At 45.0% G+C, this 23,942-nt stretch overlaps 1 protein-coding gene across 3 annotated transcripts in view; it reads left to right on the forward strand.

Annotated features, from left to right (window-relative positions):
- DPP8 (dipeptidyl peptidase 8) overlaps positions 1–23,942 on the forward strand; it is an 84,305-nt gene that overhangs the window by 54,566 nt on the left and 5,797 nt on the right. For all 3 annotated transcript variants that reach the window (XM_040342279.1, XM_040342280.1, XM_040342281.1), the window contains exons 13-16: positions 3,840–3,992; positions 11,971–12,106; positions 14,428–14,573; positions 17,790–17,936. In XM_040342279.1, the coding sequence (XP_040198213.1) occupies positions 3,840–3,992; positions 11,971–12,106; positions 14,428–14,573; positions 17,790–17,936 (582 nt within the window). The remainder of the gene's footprint in view (positions 1–3,839; positions 3,993–11,970; positions 12,107–14,427; positions 14,574–17,789; positions 17,937–23,942) is intronic.

Raw genomic sequence — 23,942 nt, forward strand, 5'->3', positions numbered from 1 at the left:
GTATTAGACAGGTATCTGCTCCTCCCTACTCCTGCTAGATGCCAAATGTGACCCTGCGGGGGGGGGGGGACAGCAGAAGTAACATTTTTTGGGTGGAACTCTGCTTTAAATCATATGTAACCGTTTACACAGTGCACTGCACGCTTGCATCTTTGGTGCGCTGTTTAAAAAGCGCACCAAAAACGCGCCTGCTTCAGAAGTAAACAAAGGTTGTGGTCACCTGGTGACCTCATTGTCCATATATAGCCTCCATATGATGTCAATGACCGGCTGACAGCAGGGATCAGTCACTGGTTGTTAGGACGCTGGTGGGTGCCAGCACCTTAACCTCTTCCTGCCGACATGGTGCATATATACGGCCTAACGGCGTGCAGGCTTTAAAGCGGGGGTTCACCCTATATAAAAAAAAAAAATTTTTTTTTTCCCTCTAGCATTAAATTCGGCATAGTAGCGCGAGCTACAGTATGCCTGTCTGTATTTTTTTATCCCCGTACTCACTGTTATATCGTACATAGAAGATTCCGGGGAATGGGCGTTCCTATGGAGAGGGAAGGTGATTGACGGCCGGCCCTGGCACGTCATGCTTCTCCGGAAATAGCCGAAATAGACTTGGCTCTTCACGGCGCCTGCGCATAGCCTGTGCGCAGGTGCCGTGAAGAGCCGAGACCTACTCCGGCTGTCTTCGGGGAGCGTGACGTGCCAGAGCCGGCCGTCAATCACCCTCCCTCTCCATAGGCACGCCCATTCCCCGCGGCAGACGGAATCGTCTATGTACGATATAACCGTGAGTACGGGGATAAAAAAATTAAGACCGGCATAGTGTAGCTCGCGCTACTATGCCGGATTTTATGCTGAAATGTTGTTCTGCAGGGTGAACCACCGCTTTAACACTTTCTGTGCCGAGAGCACATGCTCTGCTCGCTCCCATCCCAGTCACCGGGCGAGGAACCGAAAAGCTCCCAATGCATACTTGCGATCTGGAGCTTTTCCGATCATGTGACCCCCCCCCCCCCCCCCCCCCGAATGCCCGCCTGCGGCTCTCCGCATTTAGAAGCTCTTAAAGGCAGGGAGACGGCAGTGGAAAGCGTTCAACAACCAATGACCAATCTCAGCAGAGATGAATCACTGGTTGTTAAGACGCCTGCGGGTGCCAGCAATAGAAATGTGTATGTGTTGTGGTAAATTTGAATGCAGTGCATTAAAAATACGTTAAAGTTCTTTGCATTTTTGAAACGCATTTTTAAAGGAGTCCCTAACTTACCTGAAACCTTTTAAATGGTACAGTATTAATAATAAAAAAAAAAAAGCATGTTATACCTCCACTGTGCAGTTGGTTTTGCACACAGTGGCCCCCGATCCTCCTCTTCTGGGGTCCCTCAGCATCTCTTCCTCTTCTCGAGTGCCCCGTTTACACAGACAGCAGGACTCGGCCCTGGCTCCCGCGTCATTGGATTTGATTGACAGCAGCGAGAGCCAATGGCTGCCCTGCTAGCAATCTATCCAATCAGGACCCAAGACACTGGCTGGAGCTGATGTGCTCGTCGCTGGAAAGACCGGGTCTAGGTAAGTACCCAGGGGGTGCTCTGGGGGGCTGCTGCATCACAGGAGGTTTTTCGCCTTAAAGCAGTTGTATACCCACAACTATTTATTTATTTATTTATTTATTTATTTTTTACACCTGAAAGGCAAAGGGCATATAATGAGCTACTATGCACAGCATAGTAGCTCATTATGAAATACTTACCTTGGAACTAGGTGTGTAGAACTTACCTGGTCCATGTCGAGCGAGATGTCATCTTGCTCCGGCGTGTCTTCCGGGTATCGCCGCTCCAGCCAATCACAGCGCAGGAGACTTCATTCCGGCAAGGTCCCGCGGCTGCCGGGCCTCTAGCCGAGGATCCCCGCTGCGCATGCGCCACTGCAGTCAGCGGCGCATTGCGAAGGGAATATCTCCTAAACCGTACAGGTTTAGGAGATATTCTTTATACCTACAGGTAAGTCTTAATATAGGCTTACCTGTAGGTAAAAGTAGTAGTAAAGACTTTACTACCACTTTAATGCATAAAAGGCGTAAAGGTGAAAAACCTTGAGGGTTTGCAACCCCTTTAAAGTTAGAGACAGCCAATCAACTAGCATTTTCAGAAGGTAGTCAGCATCTTTCATAAGGGGACACAGCAGACCTCTGGGTTTTAGTCTGTGCCTCTAGGACAGGTGCAGGCAACCTCGGCCCTCCAGCTGTGGTGAAACTACAAGTCCCATGAGACATTGCAAGACCCTGACAATCACAGGCTTGACTCCTAGAGGCATGATGGGATTTGTAGTTTCACCACAGCTAGAGCAGGGATAGGCAACCTCGGCACTCTAGCTGTGGTTAAACTACAAATCTCATCATGCCTCTAGGAGTCATGCCTGTGATTGTCGGGGTCTTGCAAAGTTTTATGGGAGTTATAGTTTCACTACAGCTGGAGTGCCAAGGTTGCCTACCCTTGTTGGCTGTACCCCTCTGCACTGGCAGTAAGGACTCTATTTTATCTTCTTTAACCACTTAAGCCCCGGACCAATATGCTGCCTAAAGACCCAAGGGGTTTTTACAGTTCGGGACTGCGTCGCTTTAACAGACAATTGCGCGGTCGTGCGACGTGGCTCCCAAACAAAATTGGCGTCCTTTTTACCCCACAAATAGAGCTTTCTTTTGGTGGTATTTGATGACCTCTGCGGTTTTTATTTTTTGCGCTATAAACAAAAATAGAGCGACAATTTTGAAAAAAATGCAATATTTTTTGCTATAATAAATATCCCCAAAAACATATATACATTTTTTTTCCCTCAGTTTAGGCCGATACGTATTCTTCTACCTATTTTTGGTAAAAAAAATCGCAATAATCGTTTATCGGTTGGTTTGCGCAAAATTTATAGCGTTTACAAAATAGGGGATCGTTTTATTGCATTTTTTTTTTTTTACTACTAATGGCGGCGATCAGCGATTTTTTTCGTGACTGCGACATTATGGCTGACACATCGGACAATTTTGACACATTTTTGGGACCATTGTCATTTTCACAGCAAAAAATGCATTTAAATTGCATTCTTTATTGTGAAAATGACAGTTGCAGTTTGGGAGTTAACCACAGGGGGCGCTGTAGGAGTTAGGGTTCACCTAGTGTGTGTTTACAACTGTAGGGGGGTGTGGCTGTAGGACTGACATCATCGATCGAGTCTCCCTATATAAGGGATCACACGATCGATACGCCGCCACAGTGAAGCACGGGGAAGCCGTGTTTACACACGGCTCTCCCCGTTCTTCAGCTCCGGGGAGCGATCGCGACGGAGCGGCTATAAACAAATAGCCGCGCCGTCGTCCCGGATCGCTCCCCGAGGCTTACCGACCGCCGCATGTAGCCGTGGGGGGGTCCCGATCTGACCCCCCACCCACGTCAAGCAGAGCACGTACAGGTACTTTGATGTGCTTGTCCGTGCCATTCTGCTGACGTATATCTACATGAGGAGGTCGGCAAGTGGTTAATATGTTTTTACGTTTTTTTGTGTTTTTGTTTTGTTTTTCCTCAAGAATTGCCTTTTAACCCTAGACCCACTTGTTGACTTCTGTTGGTATTGGCTGTTTTTCATGAGTTGTATGTTATCTGGCCACTGATTAAAAAGTTACTTTTAGTTGTATTTGTAGCATATTTGCAAACCTTTTGCATACTTTTTAATCCCTGATGTGATATAGTTACCATTTCTAATCCTTTGATGCACCGTTGTATCCCTTGTAAATGTCCACTGTATATTGTCTATATTTCATTACTTGGCATTCACAATAACTTTGCTCATCTATTTAGATTCGGGTGGATGAGATCAATAAGTTGGTCTATTTTGAGGCTACAAAGGACACCCCTCTAGAACACCATTTGTATGTTACCAGCTATGAGACTCCTGGAGAGGTGACAAGACTCACGGACCTGGGCTTTTCCCATTCCTGTTGCGTTAGTAAGGTGAGATTCTTCATTAAATTGTATGTACCGTATATACTCGAGTATAAGCCGACCTGGGTATAACCTGAGGCACCTAATTTTACCACCAAAAAATAGGAAAACTTATTGACTCGAGTATAAGCCTAGGGTGAGAAATGCAGCAGCTACTGTAAGCAGAAAAGAGGGTCAACAATGCCTATTTGCACGCCTCATTGTGCCCATCCTCACTGTGCCCATTACAACCTCACTGTGCCCATTACAACCTCACTGTGCCCATTACAACCTCACTGTGCCCATTAAAACCTCGCTGTGCCCATTACAACCTCACTGTGCCCATTGCAGCGTACCTGGAATTCTTGACAGGCTGCGCTGCAGGCGTCCACTTTTTAAAACTTGCGGCTTCCCCCTGGTCCCGTTCCGTGATAGGCGTTTGACACTGTGTTCAGTGTTCCTCCAATCACGAACGTTCTTTCATCCTCGGACAAGGGAAGGTCCATGATTGACGGAACACTAAACACAGTGGCCCAGATTCAGTAAGAATTGCGCCTAAATTACGGAGGCACAGGGCAACGATTTTGCCCTGCGCCCCCGCAAATTTGCGCCGCTGCCCTCGATTCACGGAGCAGTAGCTCCGTAAATTGCGAGGGCGCGCCGTAAAAATTGCCCGGCGTAAGCGCACGCAATTTAAATGATCACGCAGGGGGCGGGGATTATTTAAATTGGGCGCGTTCCCGTGCCGATCGTAAAGCGCATGCGCCGTCGGGAAACTTTCCCGACGTGCATTGCGGCAAATGACGTCGCAAGGACGTCATTTGCTTCAAAGTGAATGTGAATGGCGTCCAGCGCCATTCACGAATCACTTACGCAAACGACGTGAAATTCAAATTTCACGACGCGGGAACGGCGGGTATACTTTAGCATTGGCTGCCCCTACTATTAGAAGGGGCAGCCTTACGCTAAAGACGCCGTACGGAAACTCCGTAACTTGTGTACGCAGGGCCCGCGCAACATTGTGAATCGGTGTTAGTATGCAATTTGCATACTATACACTGATCACAATGGGAGCGCCCCCTAGCGGTCATCGCAAGAATGCAGCCTAAAATCTGCGTGGCATAAGAGCCTTATGCCACGCAGATTTTAGGCTGCAGTCGGCGTTACGATGTTCCTGAATCAGGAGCATTCGTAACGCCGGCGCAAGCAAGCAATTGCACTGCGTAACTATGGTTACGCAGGCGCAATTGCTCTCTGAATCTGGGCCAGTGTTTGCTGTCCCCCTTAGCTGAAGAACGGGGAGAGGTGTGTGTAAACACAGCTTCCCTGTTCTTTACTGTGGCGCTGTCATTGATCGTCTGTTCCCTGATATAAGGGAAAGGCGATCAATGACGTCACACGTCCAGCCCCGCCCCTCTACAGTTAGAAACACATATGAGGTCACACTTAACCCCTTCAGCGCCCCCCTAGTGGTTAACTCCCAAACTGCAATTGTCATTTTCAAAGTAATCAGAGCATTTTTTGCTGTGAAAATGACAATGGTCCCAAAATTGTCCGATGTGTCCGCCATAATGTCGCAGTCACGAAAAAAAATCACTGATCGCCGCCATTAGTAGTAAAAAAAAATAATTAATAAAAATGCAATAAAACTATCCCTTATTTTGTAAACACTAAAAATTTTGTGCAAACCAATCGATAAACGCTTATTGCGATTTTCTTTTTTTACCAAAAATAGGTAGAAGAATACGTATCGGCCTAAACTGAGGAAAAAAATGTTTTTTTATATATATTTTTGGGGGATATTTATTATAGCAAAAAGTAAAAAATATTGAATTTTTTTTAAAATTGTCGCTCTATTTTTGTTTATAGCGCAAAAAATGAAAACCGCAGAGGTGATCAAATACCACCAAAAGAAAGCTCTATTTGTGGGGGAAAAAAGGACGCCAATTTTGTTTGGGAGCCACGTCGCACGACCGCACAATTGTCAGTTAAAGCGACGCAGTGCCGAATCACAAAAACTGGCCGGGTCCTTTTACCTGCATTTTGGGCCGGGTCTTAAGTGGTTAATAAACACATCTTTTAAAAAAAGATGAAACAAAATGATCATTCATACAACATTGTATTTAAAAAGGAACTGCAGTCCGCTCACATAATTTGTAATAAAAACATCTTTGCCATTCTGAAGTTTCCCTCCAACCACTTTGCATAGTATTTTATATATATATATATATATATATATATATATATATATATATATATATATATATATATATTGTAACAGTAGGAGCTACTGTGACGGTAAAATGGACCCAGGGTATGCACACTTGAGATGTGCAAAAACTACAGAACATAGCTGTGGACTGGAGAAGACTGCTTTTGCAGCTTTCTCCAGGTTTTGGTAATCCAGGCTATGTTCATTACCAGCAGGGTGTGTGCTCAGGTGAGCACAGCCCTATATAATGAGTGTGTGGGAAGATCTCATGGCTCCCAGTTGGAGACAGCTCCTGGAAGAGACAGGAGGTCTCCAGGAATCAGAGAGGCTGTAGGAGACAGCCAGAACGGTGACTGCAAGAGGCAGAGCTGTAGACGCTGAAGGGAAGCGGTCTATGTTGAGGAGTCCGCTGGTCTGGGCAACCAGGATAAAGAGCAGAGGTACTGCTACAGAGAGCCAGAGGTGGACTAGCATTTTCTATTGTATATTTGATGGAGAAGAACCCCTGCGTGGGAAAACGTTTGTTTGGACTTATTTTTGCCTTTTTAATAAAAATGGGCTACCATGCCCTTAACCATAGTTCCTGGCTGGAGTGAATCGCTGAAAAAACGCCCATACCACAAGAGCTAATAACCCCCAACCTTACAAGTGGTGGATTCATGCGGGCACAAGACGGTGGCATCCGGGTCCTTGCTCCACAGTGAGTTCACGTCAGGAACTGTTGGCTGTGTGTGGAAGTGCAGCCAGGCAAAAGGCATTGCAGGTTATGTACCTGTGAAAGGACAATCTTGGCAGAACTGGAGATCTCTGCAAAAGTAAGTTCATCTGTTATATGAACTGTGTTTGTGTGCTTGAGACAGCACAATCTGTGTGCAGCTGAGTAAAGCTTGCATGAAGTGAAAAGCAACTTGCTTTAAAGTGACAGTGCTTCATTTTTGCTGGACGGTGCAAAAGTTTGGTGGAGTGACTGCAAAGATGATGCAGGGGTTTGAGCCTGCCGGAGAGTACTGCAGACTGTTTTTTGCTAAACTAACGCCAGTTAAAGGGGAAGTGCATGTGGTTGCCCCTGGTAACGCTAGTACAAGCAGGCCAGCTGTTAATGTGCAAAGTCCTAAGGTGGAAAGAGGATGCAGTTGGGGAAGCCCTGCTAAGGCTATGAAGCAAGAGCGCTGTTTGCGGTGCAGTGAGTGGGGGCATGTTGTCTCCAAGTGCCCTTTGTCTCAGTCTCCAAGACAAGGTGACATGGCCAAACAAAGGTCTGCGACAATGTTTGGAAAACCTAATTTGAGTGCCAGGAGTGTCCAAAAGTCGCATACAAAGTTCGAGAGGTATGTGGTTGCCCGTAGCAACGGTGGAGATATCAAGTCTGCAAACCACGTGAGAAACGAATTGCCGACAAAGGATCGTGGCAAGTTGAAAGCAACAATGTTTCAAGGATCGCAAAGTCGATGCGTTTGGGAGAGTCAGCAAAGTACAGCTGGAAGAGTGCCATCTCCCTTGGCAACGAGAGATCAAATGTCAACCGGAAGGAGGAGCTACTGTGGAGATGTAAAGAGGCATCCCATTAAAGATATGTGTAAAAATGTACCATGCCTGGAATGTGGCCAGCTGGGGCATGAAATATTGTCTTGCCCTAGATTCTGGGGTGCACCTGGAGATAATGAGGCTGAGCCAGTTTCCTGTGAAAATATATTTGCCGTCTCCCCTGGCAACAAGGAGTTTTTTGTTGTGCCTCCTGGGGGTGCTAAGGAGTCAGAAATTGCTGCTGCAGTTTCATCCCATGGCCACCAGGGAGAGTTGGCCAGTGAAAGACAACGTACTCAAATGAACATGGCAGCCCCCGTTACAGTGATCGGTAAGACTGTTGCTGGTAAATGCATGGAAAAGATTGACTATGTGAATGTGCACACTGGAGTTGCAGTGACCCCAAATGGGAGATCCACTGTCTGTGTGGAAAAGGACTTTCCTCGCTGCAGTGCCCTGTTCAGTGGGGAGGCAAGTGGTAAACTTGAATATGACAATGTGATGGGTAAAACTGATATTGTGTTGGCTAAAGTTGATGGCCCAGCTGCTAATGGGCTAGTGCACCTCACTAGAGATATAAATGTTGATATGAATACAGTTAAAGATGTGCTATCTCCCCTAGCAACCGTGATGAAGGCCACAGAGGTGTCCCTAGAAACCCCCAGGGAGCTCTGCGTTTTGGAGCCGGAGGTTGCCTGGGACAGCTATGGTGCCACTCTGAAGGATAAGACGGTACCTGAACATGGTAATAATGAAATGTTAAATGCTAAAACTAATATGTTTGAAAACACTCATGATGGAAGTGTCTTAATGCTGTCTGGCAATGACAGGTGTGAAGGTCTTCATGCATTTAATGAAGCGCCACCAGAAGGTGAGAGTGTGGTATTGCAGCCTGCAATGGTTAAAAATGTATTACCACAGTCTGGTTTACACAAAAGTGATGTTTGCAATGTGTCTGTTGCTGAGCCACTCTGTCCCTCTGGTAGCGCAGTGATAACAGATTGGGACAGATGGACAAAAAGCCTGTTGGCTTTGTTGGAAAAGGCCTCTGTTGGTAAGAGTGGAGCAGACATGATTTCTGCAGTGCCAGATGAAGGACCTGCAGAGCAACTTGTATGCAATGGTGCATTTGCTGCTGCAGATGATGTTGCTCACAAGATGGAAGCGCCAAGTAACGGCGAACGCACAGAAGAGGTCATGTCTGTGATCCACAAAGGTTCTAATGATGTGGTAATGGATGGTGCCATGCCAAATGAGCTGATGTTGGTGGAAGTGCCAGAGGGCACAGCAATAAGTGAACTGATTGTAGTCAAAGATCCAAATGTTGTGTTATGTGATGTTCAGCGGTCGGGACAGTTGCTGGCAGAGGATCTCATGCCAGTGGAGTTTGCGTGTACTGAAGCTGCCGGAGGCAACCACTCCGCTGGGTGCAGTTCCTCTCCAGACACTGCCCTGCCAAACATGGGTGAAATTAAATATGACAAATGCATTGATGTTTCTGACCATGATGAAAAATGCAGCATGTTGGCGATTTTTGATGGTATGGTTGCCATGGGTGACATCAAAAATAATGGTAGACATGATGGTCTTGGTCAAGTTGATCTGGTTGTAGAGAACCCTGAAAATTGTAGCGAGACAGGGAATGATGGGTTTGACACAGAAGAGGAAAAAGGTATAGCAGAAGTAGGCCCCCTAGAGGTTCAGGAGGGTAATTCTGGGGAAGGTTTCCTGAGGTTTGAGGAACTTCTAGGATCTGAGAAGGATCCTGGTAAACAATGGTTGGAGGGAAATAGCCCAAAGCTTAGCAAGGTGTCACATGACTTAAAAACCTCAGAGTGGCGAGAGAGTCAGGATGTCCTTCAGAGGGAGACTAGGACGAGGCCGCAGTCATATGAGGATGTTGGTGATGAAACTGACAGAATGAAGCATGCAGTGTACATGGGGAAACAAGTGATGCTAAATTTGGACAGTGTTCCAGGGGAGCATCCGGCTGTGGTAGCTACCTCCAGTGAGATGGATGCCCCTTTAAAGGTCTCGGACCCCCAAGCTGCAGTGAATGAGCCCCTCCATGTCTCTAATAAGGTTAAGGTCCCCAAAAATGTTTGGCATATTGATGTGGAGTGTGTAGAAATTACAGATATGCTAGTGGATTTGCTTGAACTGGTGAAAGCACAGTCCTTGTATACCTGGGTGCCTCCATTACAGTCAGAGGTGGTGGTACTGCGTGGTACCAATGGATGGAGCCAGGTAGTGCAACCTGTGCCGGTTAAAATTAGTCACCAGTGGAACTGGTTAGTACAGTGCTTTCTGATAGTGTGGCAGGTGATCTCCCAGTTTCCTGTGAGGGTGCTTCCGCATACAGTTCAGTACGGAAGGCACTCTGGGGGGCTGCTAGAGACATCAGAGGTCTCTCCGCCTGATGCGGTGATGGAAATGTCTGCTAATGTGGTCCGAGGTGCGGCTGAGCAGTGTTTTGTAAATGGCGCGGATACTGCCTCACCCGTTACAACTAAGAAGGAAGGGCCAGATACGGACACAGCAAAAGCAGATATTTTGTCTCTCACCTACAAAGAGGTACAAGTTGGGGTATCCGGAGACACTCTAAAATATAGTATGGAGAGGAACAAACATTGGGATATGGAAAAGTGTGAGCTGGCAAAAGTTGGTACACCCAAAAGTAGCAGGAAAGGCAGGGGGCCACCAGAAAAGAAACATGAGTTCAGGAACCCCAAGGACAGAGGGAGTAGGCTGGGGATACAGAATGGTAGGACCCCGTTCCGATCCAGGATAGGGCGTGCCTGGAAACGCACCCGAAAAAAAGATTGGGGCACCTCTGCGCCAGCTGTTCGCTGCGTAGGCCCAATCAAGGATTCAGGCTTGTGTGTTCCGCCCCCTACGGGTTCAAAACAAGGGGGGGAGGTATGTAACAGTAGGAGCTACTGTGACGGTAAAATGGACCCAGGGTATGCACACTTGAGATGTGCAAAAACTACAGAACATAGCTGTGGACTGGAGAAGACTGCTTTTGCAGCTTTCTCCAGGTTTTGGTAATCCAGGCTATGTTCATTACCAGCAGGGTGTGTGCTCAGGTGAGCACAGCCCTATATAATGAGTGTGTGGGAAGATCTCATGGCTCCCAGTTGGAGACAGCTCCTGGAAGAGACAGGAGGTCTCCAGGAATCAGAGAGGCTGTAGGAGACAGCCAGAACGGTGACTGCAAGAGGCAGAGCTGTAGACGCTGAAGGGAAGCGGTCTATGTTGAGGAGTCCGCTGGTCTGGGCAACCAGGATAAAGAGCAGAGGTACTGCTACAGAGAGCCAGAGGTGGACTAGCATTTTCTATTGTATATTTGATGGAGAAGAACCCCTGCGTGGGAAAACGTTTGTTTGGACTTATTTTTGCCTTTTTAATAAAAATGGGCTACCATGCCCTTAACCATAGTTCCTGGCTGGAGTGAATCGCTGAAAAAACGCCCATACCACAAGAGCTAATAACCCCCAACCTTACAATATATATATATATATATATATATATATATATATATATATATATTACTGTGATTCTGTACTTGCCAAATATGCTGCAGAAATCTACCTTCACTGAGTCTAGTTGTGGCCATTTTAACTGTGGGCAGCCCTGTTCACTTCTTGGATTCACACAGAGGCACACCTCCAGCTCTGCAGCTCTCATTGACCCTCTTATGACTCACCCCCATTCCGTTCCTGGCAAACTCTCATGAGAATGAGGAGGGGAGCTGTGCATGATGTCATAAGCCTAGGCTAATGACCAGACAGGAAACAGAAAGTGGGCTGTATAAGGAAACAGGAAGTGGGCTGTATAAGAAAACAGGTAGTGGGCTGTATAAGGAAACAGGAAGTGGGCTGTATAAGGAAACAGGAAGTGGGCTGTATAAGGAAACAGGAAGTGGGCTGTATAAGGAAACAGGAAGTGGGCTGTATAAGGAAACCGGAAGTGGGCTGTATAAGGAAACCGGAAGTGGGCTGTATAAGGAAACCGGAAGTGGGCTGTATAAGGGAACAGGTATTGGGCTGTATAAGGGAACAGGAAGTGGGCTGTATAAGGGAACAGGAAGTGGGCTGTATAAGGGATTTACTGTCAGAAAAAAAAAAAACGTTTTACTATCCAAAGTTAAAACAACAACAACAAGGGCAGAAGATTTAATAGATGGGAAGATGAAAAAAATGACTGAAGTTCCACTTTAAGCAGTATGTAACCTGGACCAATATGGCATTCTGTTTATCTTCCATGCAGCACTGCGATATGTTCATCAGCCGTTTCAGCAGCCAAACCCTCCCACATGCAGTACATCTTTTGAAAATGAAAGGCGCTGGGCCCGATCCTGCCCAGAGGGACAAGGAATTTTGGGCCACTCTTCTTGAGTCACCAGGTAAGACGCCTCAAATATTTCCCTTCTTTGGTTCTAGAAAGAAAGGTTTATCAACTGCAATAATAGATCCCAGCTGAAAGATCCTGTAAACAAACACCATGTTGAAATTGTTAATTATCTAACAATTGTAGCTGGCTGTAAAGCAGGGCGTGACAAATCCCGGTCGCCATGGCGACTAGAAATAGCATCCTGACGAGTGGGGTCTTGGCTGGAATGGTGGACATGGCCCGTTCCTCGTACCGCCCGTCACTGTCATTTTGGAATGCGATTAGCGGCATCAGCGGGGGTGGCGCAGTTAGAGAGCAGTGTGGAGCCACTGATGTTTTTTTTTTTTTTTTTTGTTCCATAGGACCGGCGCTCTGCGGACTAGGCTGAAGCCGTGGCCTCGCCTAAAAACATCCTGCTCGCCACGATCGCGACGAGCTGCGGGCAGGATGTTTTAGGCGAGGCTTCAGCAGAGTCCGTGGAGCGCTGTTCCTAAGTTTTTAGGCGAGGCCGCGGCTTCGACCTAGTCCGTGGCCTTTTCCCAGGATCGCCACAGACTAGGGCGAAGCCGCGGCCTCACCGCGATCCTTGGAAAAGGCTGCGGGCAGGATGCTTTAGGCGAGGCTTCGGCTTAGTCCGTGGAGTGCCGGTCTTAAGTTTTTAGGTGAGGCCGCGGCTTCGGGCCTAGTCCGTGGCCTTTTCCCAGGATCGCGGCGGACTAGGCTGAAGCCGCGGCCTCACCGCGATCCTGGGAAAAGGACGCGAGCTGCGGGCAGTATGTTTTAGGCGAGGCCGCGGCTTCGGCAGAGTCCGCGGAGCGCTGTTCCTATGTTTTTAGGCGAGGCCGCGCCTTCGGCCTAATCCGTGGCCTTTTCCCAGGATCGCGGCGGACTAGGCCGAAGCCGCGGCCTCACCGCGATCCTGGGAAAAGGCCGCAAGCTGCGGGCAGGATGTTTTAAGAGAGGCCGCGGCTTCAGCAGAGTCCGCGGAGCTCCGGTCCTAAGTTTTTAGGCGCGGCTTCGGCCTAGTCCGTGGCCTTTTCCCAGGATCGCGGCGGACTAGGCCGAAGCCGCGGCCTCGCCTAAAACTTCCTGCCCGCAGCTCGCTGCCTTTTCCCAGGATCGCGGCGAGGCCGCCGATTTAGGACCGGCGCTCCGTGGACTAGGCCAAATCGGCGGCCTCGCCGCGATCCTGGGAAAAGGCAGCGAGCTGCGGGCAGGATGTTTTAGGCGAGGCTTCGGCCTAGTCTGTGGCCTTTTCCCAGGATCGCCGCGGACTAGGCCGAAGCCGCGGCCTCGCCTAAAACTTAGGACCGGCGCTCCGTGGACTAGGCCAAAGCGGCGGCCTTGCCGTGATCCTGGGAAAAGGCTGCGGGCAGGATGTTTTAGGCGAGGCCGCAGCTTCGGCTTAGTCCGTGGAGCGCCGGTCCTATGGAACCGGCGCGGTGTCCATCAGGAAAAAAAAACCTCTAGTTTTTTTTTTTTTAAATCACTGATTTTTTGGGGGGGGCCATTGACAACTACAAATTATTTTCAAGCTCTCAAAACCTTGCTCTTGGCCACAGAAGGGCAGGTCTGATGGAATTAGAATGTCAGCTGCTTTATAGGAAAATGGATTATTTAATTTGCCTTATAAGAATGCGATTAGTCTGTCAGAGAACATGATAGAAGAGGAAAACGGCTCAGTTGTTTCTCAAGTAGCAGCTCTATTAAGGTGTCTTTTGTTAAAGAAAGCTTGTGATGAGCAGCAAATTGGGTGCCAAACATAGAGAATAAAATGGCTTTCGTTGCAATACTTTCTGTCACACCGATTTTGCGCAGCGATCTTACGAACGCACTTTCTTTTGGGGAGAAAATACACTTTTTTTAATGAAAAATAAGACAACAGTTAAGTTAGCCCAATTCTTTTTTTTAATATTGTGAAAGATAATTTTACGCAAAGTAAATTGATACCCAACATGTCGCTCTTAAAAATTGCATCCGCTCGTGGAATGGCGACAAAGTTTTACCCTTTAAAATCTCCATAGGCGACATTTAAAAAAATTCTACAGGTTGCATGTTTTGAGTTACAGAGGAGAGGTCTAGGGCTAGAATTATTGCTCTCGCTCGAACGATCGCGTCGATACCTCACATGTGTGGTTTGAATACCGTTTACATATGCAGGTGCTGCTCATGTCGGCGTTCGCTTCTGCGCACGAGCTTGGCGCATTTCCTGGCTCCTAACTTTTTTATCTGGCTCCTAGATTCCAAGCAAATTTGTCAAACCCTGCTGTAAAGCTCTGTTTCCAGGAACATTTACACCTTTGTTTACCTTTCTTTTTCTTTCTTTTCCCTCAGGCGCTGTCCCTGGGTATGTCCCCCCAGAAATATTCTCTTTCCCCAGTCGGACAGGATTCACTCTTTATGGAATGATGTATCGGCCTCATCAGCTACAGCCGGGGAAGAAGTACCCTACTGTCCTTTACATTTATGGAGGACCACAGGTGAGATTGTGTATTCAAAGTAATTTCTGAAGCTGATTTTCTTAAAGCGGTTGTAAACCGCATATATAATTTTTTTTTTTTTTTTTACCTGTAAGGCAAAATGCATAATCAGCTAGTATGCACCGCATAATAGCTGATTATGAAATACTTACCTCAAAACGAGGTGAACGACACTTACCTGGTTCACGCCGAGCGAGATGTCATCTTGCTCCGGCGTGTCTTCCGGGTATCGCCGCTCCAGCGCTGTGATTGGCTGGAGCGGCGCCGCTCCAGCGCTGTGATTGGCTGGAGCGGCGATGACGTCACTCCCGCGCATGCGGGCGGGAGATTTAAAATCGGCAAGGTCCGGCGGCTGCCGGATCTTCCGCCGTGGATCCCTCCTGCGCATGCGCCGCCCGCATTGCGAGGGGAATATCTCCTAAACCGTACAGGTTTAGGAGATATTCTTTTTACCTACAGGTAAGCCTTGTTATAGGCTTACCTGTAGGTAAAAGTGCAAATTTAAGGTTTACAACCACTTTAAACTGAATAAAGAGCCTCATGTATAAAAAAAAGGGGGGGGGGGGTTTATTGCATGCAATTACAGTGGAACCTTGGTTTATGAGTAACGCGGTTAACAAGCGTTTTTGAATAACGGGCAATTAAAAAAAAAAATCCTGACTCGGTTTGCGAGTGTTGTCTTGCAAAACAAGCTAATGGGATGTGCAGTACCACATTTGGCCAGAGGTGTGGGGGACGCCGGTGACACTCGGAACGGTAATGAGTCGTTCGGGAATGCTCCGTTCCTGAGTGTTTACGAACTTTTCCGAGGGTTTCTGAGATCAGCCGTGCTGTCCCCAAGTATTTCCGAGGCTCTCCCCCCATCTCTGGCCACATGAGGGGTATTGCATGCCATAGAAGTCAATGTGGAACGAATTATCTTTGTTTCCATTGACTTCTATGGGGAAACTTTGATATGCGAATGCTTTGGATTACAAGCATTTTCTTAGAGCGGATTATGTTCGTAATCCGAGGTTCCACTGTATACAGTACCTAAAGGCAACCTACAGTATACAGGTGAGGTGCATCCTTGATAACATTTAAACCTTTGTGTTTTTTTTCACCTTAACCACTTAACCCCCGGACCATATTGCTGGTCAAAGACCAGAGTACTTTTTGCGATTCGGCACTGCGTCGCTTTAACTGACAATTGCGCAGTCGTGCGACGTGGCTCCCAAACAAAATTGACGTCCTTTTTCCCCCACAAATAGAGCTTTCTTTTGGTGGTATTTGATCACCTCTGCGGTTTTTAGTTTTTGCGCTATAAACAAAAATAGAGCGACAATTTTGAAAAAAAGGCAATATTTTTTTACTTTTTCCTCTAATAAATATCCCCCAAAAATATATAAAAAAACAATTTTTTTCCTCAGTTTTGGCCGATGCGTATTCTTCTACATATTTTTCGTATTATTGATTTATTGATTGGTTTGCGCAAAAGTTATAGCGTTTACAAAATAGGGGGTATTTTTATAACATTTTTATTAATATTTTTTTTTTTACTAGTAATGGCGGCGATCAGCGTTTTTTTTTTTCGGTACTGCGACATTATGGCGGACACTTCGGACACTTTTGTCACATTTTTCGGACCATTGGCATTTTTATAGCGATCAGTGCTATAAAAATGCATTGGATTACTATAAAAATGCCACTGGCAGTGAAGGGGTTAACACTAGGGGGCGGGGAATGGGTTAAGTATGTCCCTGGGTGTGTTTTTACTGTAGGGGGGTGGACAGAAGATCAGCATTCCCCCCCCCCCCTGACAGGACCGGGAGCTGTGTGTTTACACACACAGCTCCCGGTCCCCGCTCTGTAACGAGCGATCGCGTGTGCCCGGCGGCGATCGCGCCCGCCGGGCACGGGAGTCGGGGGCGAGCGGGGGGTGCGCGCGCTCGGCTCCGGCAGCGCGTGCGCGCACCCCTGGTAGCCTGCAAGAGAGCCGACATAGTATGACGGGCTCTCACGCAGGAGAGCCAACCTACCGCCGTAGAATGACGGCGGCAGGTCGGCAAGCAGTTAATGCATCCTATGCATTAAGGTGAAAAAGCTTCTGACACTGACCAGCCCTCCAGAGTGATTTTACTCACCTGAACCCGTATGTTCCCTCAGCGGAGACGTGCTCTACCTCTGCCGGGGGTTCTCGGCTTTTGATTGGATAGATTGATAGCAGCGCAGCCATTGGCTCCTGCTGCAGTCAATCAAATCCAATGACACTGGGGCGGAGCCTGGTCCTGCTGTCTGTGTCAATGGACGCAGCAGCAGGACACCTGAGTGCGCCCGCACGGGTTCCCCCGAGGGAGAGCACTTGAGAAGAGGATGAGCCAGGATCGCTGCTGAGGGACCCCAGAAGAGAAGGATCAGGGCCACTCTGTGCAAAACCAACTGCACAGAGGAGGTAAGTATGTTTTAAAAAACAAACAAAAAAAACATTTACATATCCTTTAAGCATTTGTTACCCCATAATGTCATATTCCTGATATGTGGCTGCTGTACCTTGTACTTATATGAGAAAGTCTCCTATTCTCTTTGTATTGCTTCCTCTGAGTGAAGTCCCTCTGCTTTCCTATTAAAAACTGACCACACTAAGCAGGGGGGCATTCAGTGGTCAGTTCTTCAGCAATGCTGGGAACTCTGTGTACTCTCCGTCAATGATCAGACTTCTCCTGACGTGCCCCCAATGCACAGCGATTCACTCGGAAGCTCAGTGTGCTGCGGCTTCTCCTCCCCCGGCTCTTATGAGCTGAACACAGAGGGAATGTGATTACTTTATAAAAAAGGGTGGGGGGAAAGGGTATTTATAATGTTTTTATTTTATATCTATGCACACGTGTTTTGCCTTTCTTTTTTATTTTAAACCAAATTGGTTGTTTTACAAGGTGATCGTTTACAATGACTTTAACGTCCTTCACCAACGCATGCAGCTGCTGTATAAACTGTATGGAGCACTGAGGTGCATTCAGTACACAGCGCTGTGTTTCGGCAGCGGTAGGGCGACTTCCTGTCCCACTCCTGGAACAAAAGCACTGCTCAGCCATTCACAGGAAGCCTTCTATTTTGTTTATATAAGGGCTCCTCTGGTTGGCTGAGGTGGACGGATGAAGGAAATGGAAGTCTCAATGTACAAGAGAAGTAGATATAATCTTTTATATAATGCTATTTTTTCTTATTTTTTTTTCTCAGGTTCAACTAGTTAACAATCGATTTAAGGGAGTCAAGTATTTCCGGCTGAATACCCTCGCTTCTCTTGGTTATGTAGTTGTAGTCCTTGATAATCGTGGTTCTTGTCACCGTGGTTTGAAGTTTGAAGGCGCATTTAAGTACAAGATGGTAAGAGAGAGGGAGAGGTGGAGTGGAAGGGCTCTCTTCTTTTCAAGTGTATGTGTGGGCACATTTGTGAATGACAAAAACCAGACAATTTTCATACTTTTTTCATATGAACTGTTAAAATGAAGTACCGTATATACTCGAGTATAAGCCGGCCCGAGTATAAGCCGAGGCCCTAATTTTACCACAAAAAACTGGGAAAACATATTGACCCGAATATAAGCCGAGGCACCTAATTTTACCACAAAAAAAATGGAAAAAAGGAATTGACTCGAGTATAAGCCTAGGGTGAGAATGCAGCAGTTACTGTAAGCGGAAAAGAGTTTCAACAATGCCCATTTACAGCTTCACTGTGCCCATTTGCACACCTCACTGTGCCCATTCACACTGTGCCCATTGCAGCCTTACTGTGCCCATTCTCACTGTGCCCATTGCAGCCTTACTGTGCCCATTCTCACTGTGCCCATTGCAGCCTTACTGTGCCCATCCTCACTGTGCCCATTGTAGCCTTACTGTGCCCATTCTCACTGTGCCCATTCCAGCCTTACTGTGCCCATTCTCACTGTGCCCATTGCAGCCTTTCTGTGCCCATTCTCACTGTGCCCATTGCCGCCTTACTTTGCTCATTGCAGCCTTACTGTGCCCATTCTCACTGTGCCCATTGCAGCCTTACTGTGCCCATTGCAGCCTTACTGTGCCCATTCTCACTGTGCCCATTGCAGCCTAACTGTGCCCATTCTCACTGTGCCCATTGCAGCCTTACTGTGTCCATTCTCACTGTGCCCATTGCAGCCTTACTGTGTCCATTCTCACTGTGCCCATTGTAGCCTTACTGTGCCCTTCCTCACTGTGCCCATTGCAGCTTCAGTGTACCTGTATTCTTGACAGGCTGCGGCATCCATTTTTCAAAAGTCCCGGCTTCCTCCTGGTCCATGATAGGCGTTTGACACTGTGTTCCGCTACCGCCTGTAGTAATCTAGTATAGTGTCCAACACAGAACCATAAGATCCAATGTACTGAAGTCAGAGAGTAAATTAGGTTGTTCCGCAACAACTCACATCAGGTTCTCCAGAGAACTCATTTAATGGATCTTCCAATAACATACAAAGTCCACAGATGATACAAGAATCCAACAAAGTAATGTAGTGTCAAAGTCTCATCTTAGAGAATACATGTTCTGATCCCTTCTAGATCTGTGCCTTCACATGTTCATGCAGAGAATACATGGGGGTTTCTTCTCTAACTGGTAGCCAGAAATTCCCAACATTATATATTGTTTCTTTTGAATAGCTGAGCAATTTGATTGGTTGTCTCTTAATTGAAAGACAGCAGGACATATTTACCTGCCACTCTTAAAAGACAGGATGTGACTTCAGCCGAAGTCACTAATTAGTATGCATCCTTGTATACTAATAAACCCCCCTCTAATAAGTAATTAGAGTGCATGAGATCTGAATAGTGGTTTGATATGTAAAAACGGCTCCATCCTGTTTCTGCCTTTTTTTGACAATAGACAAACCTCTTACAGGCCTGATGTGTAAACTAGACTTATCATTTAATCTAATTCAACTGATTGAGTAATGTTTGAGACCCTTCCTTGAATTACAGGTTACAGGTTCGAAATCCGGCCTGTATATGTTAGATCTATAACACAATAATATGACACCAACCCATACATATATATATATATATATATAATCTACACCTATATATCAATATTAATATTACAACATATTCCCCCACTTGAGTCGGTTCTAACTACTAGAACTGACTCATAAATCAAGCATTATGGTTTGAGGTACTGGATGCTTTACAATGGCTCATATGAAATATTAAGTTGAGACTGGTTACATCTCTCTTCACCAACCTCTAAAATATCCCCATGAAACAGTTATTAGATAATATAACTTTAGACCATAACTGGAAAAGGATTCAGTAAACATTTGTGGCCAGTATAGCTGTTAGGCCTCATTTCAAAGATTGCTCCTTGTTTTGTAAATCACATCACGATCTTGAATATTGTGCAAAACCGAGCTGATGTCACCGTCCATTCTGACTTCACATCTCTCACCATCTCACTGAAAGTAAAGCTTGGTATGTTTTGGGAGGTCCAATCCACATAAGTCCAGGATTCTCTCATCTCCAGGCTCAAAGTTTTCATTTTTAAAGATGCTTTTACACAAACACCAGCAATTCCTGAAATTCTTCCATCTTCCATCTTTGTAGTAAGAAGAACCATTAATGTACCAGCACTCATTTTCCAAGTCAAAAAGGTTTGGATCCGGACCGGCAGTAACAATTCTGTGCTGCAAACTATTTTCTTGCACTTGACACCTTCAATTATTCAAACCTTCAATATTCTGAATTTGTTGATTGCCAGCAGCAATTTGCTTTCGTAACGTGCTGTAGGCCGAACCCTTGTTGCCTTTAATAGAGCTGTTTTGTATCATTCAGTCCATAATTCCACAGAATGGTATGCCAACATATATATATATATATATATATATATATATATTCCCCCATGCGACGGTATAGATATTATCAGCTTGACATCAGTGTTTATCAGATCTTCTGTGCAGACAAATCAGCAGTGGAAATTTTTGCCAGTATTTTTTTTATGAAGAGTAGAAAGGTCTCTTTCATCCATATGTGTCATAGCCTTCAGTATATTATAAATAACTGATTCAACAATGTTTCAAATCATGACTAGAGTGATGAATTTCACTCACCCCTCTTATAAATTTAGGAAAACCACCCAACCTACTATAATGTATGCTATGCCCAGCCATTTGTGCAACATCACCTCAGATGTAAATATATTGATATCAATATGCATTATGTACAGATGTTATACAATTATTCTAGATTTAAATGCTTCGCTCTGGTTTTAAGATTAAGTTCAAGAAATAAAACATAATAAAAAAGCAAAATATATCGGGAAAGGGAGAAAATGAAAAAAAATAGGGCGTTGGGTAAGTCCATTGAAAATAAAATAAAAAAATTAAGAGAAAAAAAAAAAATTTGAATGTTCAAAAACAAAGTCCATTGCTTGATGAAAATTGAGAGAGTGTCCATGAATACTTTATAATTTCTTGTATAGTGATATTGTCCATTCAGTGTCTCTCCCCCACTAGTCAACAATTACTCCTGCTTTTTACATGCAAACGCCTATCTCCAGCAACGTACCTGAAAGACAAAAAACTCTCAGACAAAATCTCATTAGCAAGGACCTTAAACAAAGAACTATTTACATGTTTACACTTTAAAGCTAATTCACCCCCACTGCTATAGGAGTGTCATTTTCATTCAAAAACAGATCTGTACCATTCAACTGTTCTAATAGTGTGTGATATTCTATTTTCATCTTATCATACTCAATCTTCAGGTGGTCATATTTCTGTTTTAACTGAGGAAATGGTATCCAGGTCCTTTTCTTATTATTATTTTGGTCAGCTCTGTTTATCATGTTAATATCACCAATGTTTGACCCAGAGTTTCCCCTTTTGATGTGATCATTAGATACTATCTTCTGATCTTTCTGTTCAGTGTTTGTCCTAAACAATGTGGCTACATCAATTCTGACAGCTTGCTCATTTGACTTTCTCCATAAATGATCTGCTCTCAATAATACATCTTTTAAATCGTGAGGATTCGGTGTATCCAATAAAATATCTTGTTTGATATCTTCATGCAAAGCATCTAGAAACATACTGATGTGTATCGAGCCTCCCCGCTCAAATGCAAGATTATTACCAACCAACAATTCCATAATAGTTTCTATCCTGTGCGACAATTCATAGGGAGATTCACCCTGCATTTGATCAATCTTCCCATGAATCGTAACATCAGAACGCACTCCGTACAGAACACATAATAACTCCAGTAATATGTCCCTTGTCCTCAGAGGCTGAAGACAGATCTGTTTGATCCTCAACCAAAGACTTTTCCCTATAGAATGTTGCAAAACTCTTTCTAAGTCCGATGGGTTGAGATTGTACATATCTCTGACATTCTGCAAGTCACAAAACCATTTTAAAAATTTGTTTAAATCATGGCAGGGAACCATTCCTATTTCTTTAAAAATTGCATCCAGTTCTTTTGGTTTCAAATGCTTCATTACAAGCTGAACTTCACTTGTATTATTATTGTTATAAACCGTGGTGGTCACAGTAGGTGCGGCTGGCAATGAATTATCAGATTTAATATGAGGTTCTGTTTCATTTGATAGAAAGTTTGTATTTTGCTGCAGATTGCTTAATCCAAGATTTGATGCACATCTGCATTCCTGAGATCTCTTCTCCAATTCCATAATTCTTAATTTTAATCTCTCATTTTCCTCTGATAATTCATCACAACGTTTAGATTTCTCAAGCAAAGCTCCACCAATAGTAACTGCATGCAATTTTAAATTTACTGTCTCAGTTTCTGATTGGTGTTGTAACCTCTTACAAACCTTAAGGCTATTATCAACTGCACTCTGTAACTGCGCAATTTCCTCAACTTTATCATTCAAAGAACTTTCCATTTTTAAACAACAAGATAACAAGCCCTGCACAATACAACCTTTTCTTTTACTTTCTGAAATTTTGCTATCAAAAACACTTTCCTCTAAAAATTCCTTCATCATAGTCCACGTCTGCTTACATTTTTCTGGCATTTCATAAGGACCGCCATGACGCTTAATACATTTTAATACCCATCTGTTAATTTTATCAGAACTGACACTAGCTTCACACTGAGTAAGCATTTTGACTATAGTACTAATAATTTAAAATAAAGGAAATATTTTACTCACCGCATTTGAAGCTCCACCTTGCCAGTTCCGGTCTTCTAGTCCACGGCAGTCTTTTCTTTCTTCAGTTTCCAGTCTCCAGAGAATAATTCTGGGGTTCCAAACTTGTTTAGTCTTGTTTATCAGACTCTCTTATGTCACAACCAGACATTAGAGTCACCGCACAGCTCTTGGGTCTCCATCAGACTTCTGTCCAACTCACAGGATTGAAGTCCTGAAAATGTGATTCTGGTCACTTGAACGGCACCAATGTAGTAATCTAGTATAGTGTCCAACACAGAACCATAAGATCCAATGTACTGAAGTCAGAGAGTAAATTAGGTTGTTCCGCAACAACTCACATCAGGTTCTCCAGAGAACTCATTTAATGGATCTTCCAATAACATACAAAGTCCACAGATGATACAAGAATCCAACAAAGTAATGTAGTGTCAAAGTCTCATCTTAGAGAATACATGTTCTGATCCCTTCTAGATCTGTGCCTTCACATGTTCATGCAGAGAATACATGGGGGTTTCTTCTCTAACTGGTAGCCAGAAATTCCCAACATTATATATTGTTTCTTTTGAATAGCTGAGCAATTTGATTGGTTGTCTCTTAATTGAAAGACAGCAGGACATATTTACCTGCCACTCTTAAAAGACAGGATGTGACTTCAGCCGAAGTCACTAATTAGTATGCATCCTTGTATACTAATAAACCCCCCTCTAATAAGTAATTAGAGTGCATGAGATCTGAATAGTGGTTTGATATGTAAAAACGGCTCCATCCTGTTTCTGCCTTTTTTTGACAATAGACAAACCTCTTACAGGCCTGATGTGTAAACTAGACTTATCATTTAATCTAATTCAACTGATTGAGTAATGTTTGAGACCCTTCCTTGAATTACAGGTTACAGGTTCGAAATCCGGCCTGTATATGTTAGATCTATAACACAATAATATGACACCAACCCATACATATATATATATATATATATATAATCTACACCTATATATCAATATTAATATTACAACACCGCCTACTACTAATGGCGGACACATCGGACACTTTTGACACTTTTTTGGGACCATTGTCATTTTTACAGTGATCGGTGCACTGGCAGTGAAGGGGTTAACCTGTATGGGGCGCTGTAGGGCTTAAGTGTGCCCTAGGGAGTGGTTCTTACTGTAGAGGGATGTGGCTTGGCGTGTGACGTCGCTGATCGTCGTTTCCTA

The sequence above is a fragment of the Rana temporaria genome, chromosome 3 (genome assembly GCF_905171775.1).
Source record: "Rana temporaria chromosome 3, aRanTem1.1, whole genome shotgun sequence".
NCBI classification, from domain to species: domain Eukaryota; kingdom Metazoa; phylum Chordata; class Amphibia; order Anura; family Ranidae; genus Rana; species Rana temporaria.